The sequence below is a fragment of the Capricornis sumatraensis genome, chromosome 14, assembly GCF_032405125.1.
Source record: "Capricornis sumatraensis isolate serow.1 chromosome 14, serow.2, whole genome shotgun sequence".
NCBI lineage: Eukaryota > Metazoa > Chordata > Mammalia > Artiodactyla > Bovidae > Capricornis > Capricornis sumatraensis.
The window spans coordinates 31,057,974-31,068,703 of NC_091082.1; the positions used below are offsets into that span (position 1 = coordinate 31,057,974).

The following is a 10,730-nucleotide window of genomic DNA, read 5'->3' on the forward strand; positions in this document are numbered from 1 at the left end:
AAATTAACTTGACTACACATGCATAGTATGTAAAATAGATCAAACCAGAGCAACTCTAGCTGGAGAAGAGGACCTTTTTCTACTGTTCTTTATGTTACATCTTCTTACAGAATAAACAAAAAGGCTCTACAGAAACCCAGGACTCAATGGTCACAATAGTTCAAAAATCAGAGAACAGAAGATATGGGAGGAAGAAAAGATGGTAGAGCTATAAAATAATGAGATTTTAGTAACATGGACTTTGGATTTCCAAAGGAACACACACTGGATGATCACAATCTTCTAGAAATATAATTATGAAATTAAAGCTTAATATAGTCAAACAGGTGAAGACAAGGCAAGATTCAACAGCAGATTCTTCCAAGAAGATCCTTTTTAATTGATGGGGGTGGGGAAACTATGAACATAATTTTCTTCTCAGATTTAGGATCTCAGGCAGATAAGATGTCAGCATTAAAAAAATGTTTTTAAGGCTTACCACTTTTGCTTTGGTTGCTGAAACATTCCACTTGGTACCTACTGACTGGAAGGCCTGCTGGGCTTCAAGAAAGCCAAACCACCGTTTTACATGAACTGGAGCTTTGTTCTGTCCCAACTGTTCCTGCCACGCAGCATTTCCTATTAGCAAACGTAAGTTTAAAAGCACTCAATATATCAGAAAAATCAAAAGCAAAGTTCTAGTCATGGTTAATTTAAGTAAATGAGATGGTTTAAAGCTATGCTTCTATATTGAAATTTTAAAAATCTGGGTATACATGGCAATGATTTCTAATACTTGGCATATTTTAAGAATTCACAATAATTAATTAAAAATTTTCTTTTTCATTTTAACTCACTAAGGTGAATCCTAAATCCTGCCTTCACCACTGCCACACGCACACACACTAGGCCAATGTTACATTCCATAATTAAGAAAAGCTTGAAGTGTATCAACTACAGAAAAAAAATAAAAATCAACATTAAGAAGTAGCTCTTTTCTTCAGATATAGTATCAAAAATGGTACTGAAGGAGTTTATGCAACTCTTTAGCATCACAAAGCTGCCTCCATAAGATACCACCTTCCATTTATGAATATTAATTCAAAAATCAAAGTAGATAAAAATGTCATAAACCTATAGATGAAAAGTTGTAACTAGAAAAGTCCTTCATTTTATGTTGCTTGTTATTGTAACAGTTTAATTTAGAGAAAAGTTTAAGCCACCAAAAAAGTACAGAGAGGGAATTACCCAGCAGTCTGCACATTCACTGCCAAGAGCACAGGTTCAATACCCCTGGTTCGGGAACTGAGATCCCACAAGTCACAGGGCACAGTCAAAAAAAAACTTGAGAATATTAAACAAAAAAAATCCTCATATAACCCAAATTTGGAAAGTAAAAGTGAAGTCGCTCAGCCGTGTCTGACTCTTTAAAGAATGATAAAACATTCTAGCATATTTGCTGCATCTGCAGTTTTTCTTTTTTTCTTTTAAATAACCCAGCAAAATTCAAGCCCTCTTTCCATCTCTCAATCAATCCCATATTCTGATCTGTTGAAAACTACTCATAGAGGATGGAAAAAGTGATCTCTCAGAGAGACGATTCCAGCTCACCCGCCTCACCCACATACTGAGCAATCAGAGGCAAAGCAACTGGAGTCAAGCAATGGCTGAGGCAGGAGAGATGCTGACATAAACGATGAGGAACAAGGACAGTTCCAAAGGCAAGAGAGGAGCTGCGGGCAGCAAGATAGGGCCAACCTCCACGGACAGCAGAGGATGGGGAATTCTTGCAACTGGCTAGGAAGAAAGTAGCCAGGGAGGTCACTCCTTCATCAGAAAATCCTAAGTGACTACCACCAGGTAGACAGATGTTCACATACACCGAAATATGTGTACTCCTGACCCACCAAAATATTAAATAATTTAAACAGAAATTCTTCAAGAATTACTGATACCTTTTAGGGTGGCCCAAACACATAAATCTGCTAAGCTCAAGGAGTTTCCAACTAAGTATGTTCTCAGAGACAGACAATGATTGAGCTCGTTGACTGCAGAAGTAAACAAATCACAAGATGACAATTTTGTGGCACTGAACTCCAACCAGTGATCAATCTGTGAAAAGAAATGCATCCCACGGTTTAGACTTAAACAAATAAGCAAACAAACAACTTCAGTGAGAAACATGCCTATCTTATCTCAATCAGAGAATTTACCATTACGTGGATTTGACTGTGATTGTCTGCAGGCATCTAAACTGGCACTTAAACACATATTGTGCTATCTTCCTATGTTTTCTCTTTTTCCCCCCAGGAGTATGGAGAGGCGCTTCAGGGAAGAAAAAGGAAAATATGAGAACTGGAAGCAGGAAGGAATAACAAGCCTGACCAAACTCAACAAATGGTACCCAGCCAAACATACTTATCCACTTGCAGAATTTTAAAGTAAATACTTGGAAACTATTCTTTGTATTTTGAATTTTATAAGATTTAGGAAAGTTAGAGCTGAATGCAAACAGGAAGAAAAAAGGCATCTCATGTGCCATACTGAAAGATAATCTGCTATTGCTATAGTTAATTACATAAGGTGTATACTTAAAAAGGAAAATGTGTATGACCCTGGGCCCATGTAACTTTTCAAGGCCTGCTCCCCCATTTGTAAAGTAAGAAAGCTATATAAGATAACCTATGCAGTCACACCCAGCTATGAAATTCTAGGACTCCAAGAAGAGGAAGACAGAACTAAGTGACCCAAAAGGACAGCTAGTATGGGTGTGAAAGTAGAAACTTAGGAGCAAAGACTTTCTTTCTGAAAATAAAGTCAGATGAGAAGTCCTAACTTGGTCTATGATTAATACTCTGTTACTATCCTATACCCTTAAATAGAGTAATAGTCCAAAAAATCGAAAGCCTAAACCAAACCAAACCAAACCAAACCACACCCAAGGAAATGTTCCTTCCTTACCTCAGTATGTTCCAACAAGTTAGAGCCATAGAGCCCTGCTGTAGTTGCAATTCTAGCCAAGTAGCGAAGTATGGAGTTTACATCCGTGAACACCACATTTCTGGAATATAAGCATGAGATAAAATATCACTGTGGCTCTAACAAATCAGTAAGTCATGAGACATGTGAAAAATGTAAAAACAGAAATCTTATATATAGCAAGTATTTTCTACTATAATAAAAAAATAGATTTAGTTGGTTCTAAATTCTATCAAACGCTAATTTGTTTTGAGATGTTCAGCTAAATCCAATAATTCACTTCAGTGAATTCACTATCTATATGGTGTTTTGTTGGTTTTTTTTCATTAATCATTTATTCTATTTTTTACACTGGGTCTTTGTTGCTGTGAGCGGACTTTCTCTAGCTGCGGTGAGCAGGGACTACTCTTCGTTGTGGTGCAGTCTTCTCAATGAGGTGGCTTCTCTTGTTGTAGAGCACAGGTTCCAGGCATGCAGGCTTCAGTACTTGTCACATTCAGGCTTAGTAGTTGTGGCGCATGGGCTTAGCTGCTCCTCAGCATGTGGAATCTTCCCAGACCAGAGACTGAACCCCAGTCTCCTGCATCTGCAGGCAGATTCTTGTCCATTGTACCACCAGGGAAGTCCTCTATATGATGTTTGATCCTTCTCACTATTAGTTTCTACATGTCTATCCAGTGGTGAAAATATGAAAATATAATTGGGATATCAAGAATAAAGTGATTTAAAATAAATAAAGGCAATGAAGCCAAGGATATGCTGTCATAAAGAAGCTAGTTGATCAAACCTCACCAAAACTGTCGCGTAAAACGTTTAAAAAGACACAGACACAAACTCATCAGGAAAAAGAGATGAGGTAGAAGAGACAACAGCAATAAATTTTCAGAAGCTAGAAAGCAGATGGAGTTAACAGGCCTGAAAAAACTGAATCTTAACTGGACAATGGACAAAGCTGAAAACCAATCCAGTCTAAACTTCAGGATCCTCAAAAGACTTACAAATCAATAAAACCAGGGACTAAAGGAGGCTTGGTTAAAAATCTACTTAAAACTTACCCAGAAATACAGATACCTCTAACCCCTATTCTTTACAGCTTGGCTACTCCTCTTACCCAGTCCTGGCAAAAACTGGAGCTTTATTCTCTAAAGACAAAAAGAGACGGTCTCTCAATGTGGGGGCAATGTGGCATGGTGGCAAGCTGGGTGACAGAGATAACAAGAGAATAAACGTACACTGGATGCTGAGATTCTCAGCCGTCTTCCCACCCTCAGCTTCCAAAATATGCTGGCCCCAGCCCATCCTCACCTTCCAAACAGGACACTGGAAGTCTTCTCTGGACAATCTGATCTACCCAGGAGGAAAAGAACCAAGGATACTAACACCAGAAGTTCCTTCAAATGAAAAGTTGTTCAGTCAGATTACCCAGAGTGAAGCTCACAAATGACAAGCCCACCTTGGAGTTCAGAACTTTGGAGTCTGAAACTCCCAGTCAAAATCTTAGAAAACCATCAAGAGTTACCAAACATTTAAAGAAAGCCTGTAACTCAAAAGACAGTGATCAAAATAAACACACACATGTAAAGCGAACAAATCAAGGAAAAGAAAAGTTTAAAAGTGAATACATAAATTTCCTCTGAGCAATGAAAAAACGTGATTATGTTTGTAATCATAAAACAAGAACAGGATGCTTTACCTAGATAGTAAGTAACAGAACTCTCAGATACGAAAAATACAACAGTAAAAAGGAAAACTCACTAGAAAAATGAGATAATAAAGTTGAAGACCTCTCCAGAAAGTGAAAAAAAATGGGGGGATAAAATGGAAAATGAAGGTGATCCTTGAAGAAAGTAAGACTAATCCAAACATACACATAAAGAACAGAAAATAGAAAGTTATCAAAGAAAAAATTTTCTAATCCCCAGAAGAGGATTTCTAAGTTTCCATATTAGAGGGAGCAGGCAAGCACCCAGCAGAACAGATGAAAAATGGACTCACACTAAAGCATATTATCATGAAATTTCTGAATACTGGATCCCAGGAGAAGATGCCCACAAGCTTCCTCAAGTCCCACAGAAAACATAGGGATCAGAAAGGTTTCAGAAGAGAACAAGGCAAACAACCATTCCACGGAAAAGTAAAAATTGTACACGAGAAGCAATCATGGTATGTAGCTCAGCAGTGGCTCCAACTTACAGGATCCCCCCAGTATAAACACTACGAAGTGAGCTAATCAACGTTCTGATGCAACTACAATGGGAGGAAGGAGGTCGGGGGAGAAGGAGGGTGTGTTTGAGTGGATGTTTTCTGTATGCTGCCTTTTCTCCAATAGAAGTCTTTCTGTCAGTTCATTACAGACCATTTAAACCATTTCCATATCTGTACCCTGCTTGAGAATACCCTTGAAGCCTGCTTTCAACCTGGTTCAAGTGCCACGATCTGGCAAAGATTCCTTAAAAGAATCTGAAACCTGGTTGTGTCTATGTCTCAGTTTTCCTAAACAAGAGAATTATTTCCCTTCCTTTTCAATTCTTTTCAGTGAGTTCCAAAAGAAAGAGGTAAATCCAAGGGCATGCCATCTTCCACATACCTGAGATGCAAATAATCCATCTTAATCAAGAATATACAATATTAAAAATATATATATATATACACAGTATACCTTCATTATAGAAAATTTTGAAAACACAGATAAGTAAAAAGGAAAAAACACCCCACAACTCCAAAACTCATAAATACTATTAAAGGTGTTGCATACTTTTCAGTTTTTTTCTTTGGAGATATATACTTTCACATTTATTTCTTGCTTTTTTATTAACATTAGACTATGAACATATCCACATTAGAAATTCCTTGTAAGTCTTTTTTCACAGATGTCTAATACTCTATGCTGTGGACTTACCAAATTTATTTCCCCTTATTATTAATTTTATTAAACTTCCAATTTTCCACCAGAATTACAAAAGAATTAAAACACATGTACATATACCTTTCTGTACATTTCCAGTTTCTTTTAGACAGATTATACATGTGATCAGATACTTTGCCGACAAATATAAGTCTCTGGATATTAATTTTTTTTTACATTTATTTAATTGGAGAATAATTGCTTTACAATGCTGTCTGGTTGGATATAATTCTTCTTGAATAAGAAAGAAAAGTATATTCCTTTTTAGGGATATTCTACCAGTCAGCCAGTAAAACAAGCATGCAACATTTAACTCTAAATATTTAAAAAATGCTGCTGAGTACCCAAAGCAAAGATACACTTACTCAGATACATGAAGAATATTCTCTTTCCCTTCTTCAACAGAAATGCTGACGTTGTCTTTCACATGTTCCACTGCCAACAAAGCTCCTAAAAATAATGAGATGAAAAGACTTCTTTATAAACAATGCAGTATTTAAAACCTGAATCATAAAGCAATAAGGATGAGTCAACAAAACAATGTTAAGTACTGTGAGGAGTAAATTTTTTTCCCAGTAGTCTGCAGATGCAAAGTATGGCCTTCTGGTCTTAGAGAAGTAACAAACCAGAAACCATTCCCTGGCATAATCCAACTGCTTCTGAAAATGCTCAGTGTCCAGCTGGGGACACGGAAATGAACCTTTCCCTCCCTCAGGAGAAAAGAATAAATCAGAATAGTACTTTGTATAAAAGCTATCCTTGAAAGCATTAGAGGTTACTATAGGGCAGGGACTGTGCTATGTGCCTTACCTTCATTAACACTTTTAATCTTTGGAGTAACCTTACGATGCAGGCACCTTTATCTCTGTTTTATAGACAAAGAAACTGAGGTGTGGAGGGGTTAAACAACTAGCTCAAAGCCCTTGAGTAAATATGTAGTTGTCAGGCTTTGAATGCAGGTCTAATGCAGGCCAAAACTCAGATTTAAGAAGTGTCATCTGTCTCTCAGCATATCATAAAGTTTACTAAATATTCATTAATCCTTTGTCCTTAATTTATCAAAGACAGACAACTAGCACCCAGATACTGGTTTCTAAATGCCATGGTCCACTGGGGACAGGGCTGTGCTAGAGAAGGTATAAAACAAACTTGGAAAATTTCACTGTGCTGGAAACCAAGAAGTACTCAAAGAATGGTAAGAGATATGCCCAAAGGACCCACTGGCCAGCTCGGAGGGGCTCCCACTGGCAAACAGGGCCAGTTTAACCACTAAAGTAAATAATCTAAGTTTTAGAGTATCCATAGCAAAGAATCCTACACAGCAGAATTTTTTAATGATCTATTACAAGCAACAAGATAGATGAATCTCAAAAAATTATCCTATGCACAAAATAATTTGACATGACCCAATGTATATGAACTCTGGAGAAGGGAACTACACCCCACTCCAGTATTCTTGCCTGGAGAATCCCATGGACAGAGGCACCTGGCAGGCTATAGTCCACGGGGTCGCAAAGAGTCAGAGACAACTGAGCGCCCAGCACACACACAATGTATATGAAGTTCTATGAGGATATTTTCTGAAGTGAGGGAAATATTTTACTTCATAACTGTGGTGGTTACACATTATACATATCTGTCAATCAATTTATAACTTAAAACTGGTGAACTTTAGGCAATTCACCAAAAAAAAAAAAAAAAGAACTCAATAAAACTAATTTTGAAAATAAAAACGCTCAATTGAAAATGATGCAAAGCTAGCCAATTGTACAAAGTTAATTTTGAGACAGCCAGGGGAAACTGAAAAGGAACTGAATGTTACATAATAAAAAGAAATTATTTAAAAAAAGAAATTGATAATGTGAAAAAAAGTGAAAATGAAAAATAATATGGAGTATAACCTATTGAGTATATTTTCCTATATATATTTTTTTAATGAGAAAAAGATCTCACACACACACAAAAATTTCCAAGTAATACATGAAGAAGTAGCAGAATGGAAGATCACCATCTGGCGTCATCTTACTAATAATCAAGTTGGGCAGGAAGCACTAGTGGATGCTGAAACCAGTGGGTGAAGGTTTGATGTGGAGTAGAATGTTTACATGGTCCCAGAGCATCTCCCCACAAAAAGCTTGTTTGCACAAGGGAAAACTCTATAGTGAGGAAAGCTGTCAGAAACCACCTTAAGTACTCAAGATTAGATCATCAGTAATGCGAAAAAACTCAGGCACTAATCAATGGGTTGCAGTGAAGAACAACGAATCATTTCTGTGCTACTTCTGCCAAAGACGCGGAGCCTCAGTCTAGTCATGAGAAGCCACGAGAAACAACCTTGACATTCTGCAAGTAAGTATAATCTCCATGGAGGTCAAACCCATGAAAGCAAGACTAGAAAACCATTCCAGGTTGAAAGAAACTGGGCAGACGTGACAAGCAGGCACACAGCATGACCCTAGATTCTGATCCTTGAACTACAGAGGTAACACAGGAACAGTGTAGGAATCTGAATGGATCTGCGCATTAGATGAGAGAATTGTATCGAGTATTTCCTGATTTTTATGGCCTTGTGAGGTCATAAAGAGCTTTCTTACTTGAGAGAGATGCACTTTGGTGTATTCTGGGGTGTCGAAGCAGTATTATCTGCAGTATGTTCTCCAAAGGCATTAGAGGAAAAAAAGGTTCCCTGTTCTAGTCTTGTACTTTTTTAAGTCTAAAATTATATTAGCATTAAAAAAAAAAGATGGTAAATGCATATAAAATAGAGAAATTCTCACAATGCAATGTTTTTCTAAATGTTTCATCTAATGTTACTGATTAAAGACAAAATGTACTCAAATTAAACAACTAGGAACAATAAAATCAAAAACAAAAAAGAGGAAGAAAAGAATAGAACTATATATCCTATAGTTGGTCTATAATTCATAAGGACAACAAAAATTTTCAAGACCCTCCTTCCAGAATACTGAAGATATGGTTCTCAAATTCCTAATTTACTAAGGAAACAGGCCTATCATCTTCATGGTGCTTTTCTAAGTGACATGAGTCAAAACTAGCTATTTATTAAAAATCTACAGTGTGTCAGGAACCTGACCTACAGTTTTCATTGATTTTGGCCATGAACAGTATGTAGAAGATATTATTCCTTGTTTCTTAAACAAGGAAGCTGTGACGATGCCAAACAAGGAACTTCCCAAGGTTCCACAACTAGTAAATGGCAGGCAGGATGGACCCAGATCTCCAGGAACCAAATGTCTTTGCTCTCAACCATGAGGTCACATTGTCTAGCGCTTTTCAACTGCAGAATCAAACCCATTTCTTTTATTAGAGTTTACTGATTTTTGTGTAAGGCTAGCCCATAATTACTGGAACCAATATGCTAAAACACCATTTAAAAAATAATTTTAAACAACATTCAATTGTGCTTTTTGTTCCAAAAGGCTCAAAACACCCTGTAACGAGAATGTACTAAGTAACTGCATCAGCCCGATGTGGCCAACTATATCTGGGCCTTTCAAATATTAGAAAAGTACTTGCGTATCTATATTAAGAAATGCATTAACAATAAAAGCTCAATAAACTGATCAAATTATTCTGTGTAATTTCTCAAAGCAATAAAATAAATAGCTGAAAGTCTAAGCTATCTACCCACAGTAACCCTAGCCACATTAAATAAGCAATTCCAAATCGAATTTAAGATGTATCAGGAAGATGGCAAGTCCCACCCTTGCTCTGACATTTACTACATCCATCGGGTGTGTAGTAAAGCAACCCCATCAGGCTGCAGTGTACTTGGGTGTTCCAGCAATTACCCTGCCACCTTTAATTACTATAGGCGCAACCACGGTTAAAATTTTAAATGCTTCTATGATCATCTTCCTCGTTTCCTTTGAACCCAGTGAAACGTGAAGAAAACTTGAGTCAATGGAATTGACAAGCTTTTCTGAGAACGAAGGAAGGGAGGTAAATAAAGATAAGTGGAGTTGGACGAAAGCGCTAAAAGAGAGGGAATGAAGTACTAGGATTTTAAGTTTTAAAAATGTTATGTCTACGTCCTGCTCTCGGTATCCAGGGGACATCACTGCTAAAAGGGAGAGAAGAGTAAGCTAGGAGTCATCTTTCTGGGTGAGAAGGTCCGAAGCTGAGCCCCCCACGTCGCCTTGCCCGAGCTCACGCCGCGCCCACCTCCACGCCCAGAAAGGTCTTCAGGAGCAAATCCACCCACCAGGGACCGAGGGCGAGGGGTGCAGAGCCCACCGCGTGTATATTTCCGGGGAGACAGGCAGGCCTAACCTCCCAGACCAGGACCGCCACTGCGCCAAGCCCGGGCGCGGCGACCTTCCCCGCCCCGCTCCCTCCCCCGGCTGATGCAACCCACACAGGTCTGCGGCCGCGGCCCCTTACCTAGCGGAGGGTCTCCCGAATTCACAGTCAGACAGAGCGTCGCCATCTGCACCGGTCCGCCGGTCTGTCAGCGCGCCTGCCCGGCCGCCTGAAACACAACCGACTGCCCAAAGCAAGAAGCTGCAACGTGGCGTGCGCCGGCTTGACGCTGCCGCAACCCTCGCCCCTCCCCCGCGCCGCGGCCGGCGTCTTGCCGCACAGCGCAGTGCGTCATCACCGCGCGCCCCTCCCTCCAGCGGTGGGCGCTGGAGGTCTTTTAGGGTCAGCAGGGCCAACGTGGCCAACTGGCTCCAAGCTGGTGACCGAGGAGAGACACTGAAGCGGAAGACGTTTTACGACACTTCGTAAAGTGAAAGTGAAGTCGCTCTGTCGTGTCTGACTCGTTGCTACCCTGTGGACTGTAGGCCGCCAGGCTCCCCCGGTCCATGGGATTTTCCAGGCAAGAATACTGGAGCGGATTGCC

At 39.2% G+C, this 10,730-nt stretch overlaps 1 protein-coding gene across 2 annotated transcripts in view; it reads right to left on the minus strand.

The window, feature by feature from the left end:
- Positions 1-10,391, minus strand: part of EPRS1 (glutamyl-prolyl-tRNA synthetase 1) — a 64,571-nt gene extending 54,180 nt beyond the window's left edge. For both annotated transcript variants that reach the window (XM_068985660.1, XM_068985659.1), the window contains exons 1-5: positions 10,268-10,391; positions 6,229-6,313; positions 2,941-3,040; positions 1,935-2,091; positions 479-618 (exon numbers count right to left, since the gene is read on the minus strand). In XM_068985660.1, coding sequence (XP_068841761.1) covers positions 479-618; positions 1,935-2,091; positions 2,941-3,040; positions 6,229-6,313; positions 10,268-10,313 — 528 coding nt within the window. In that variant the 5' untranslated portion in view covers positions 10,314-10,391. The remainder of the gene's footprint in view (positions 1-478; positions 619-1,934; positions 2,092-2,940; positions 3,041-6,228; positions 6,314-10,267) is intronic.
- Positions 10,392-10,730: the final 339 nt, after the last annotated feature.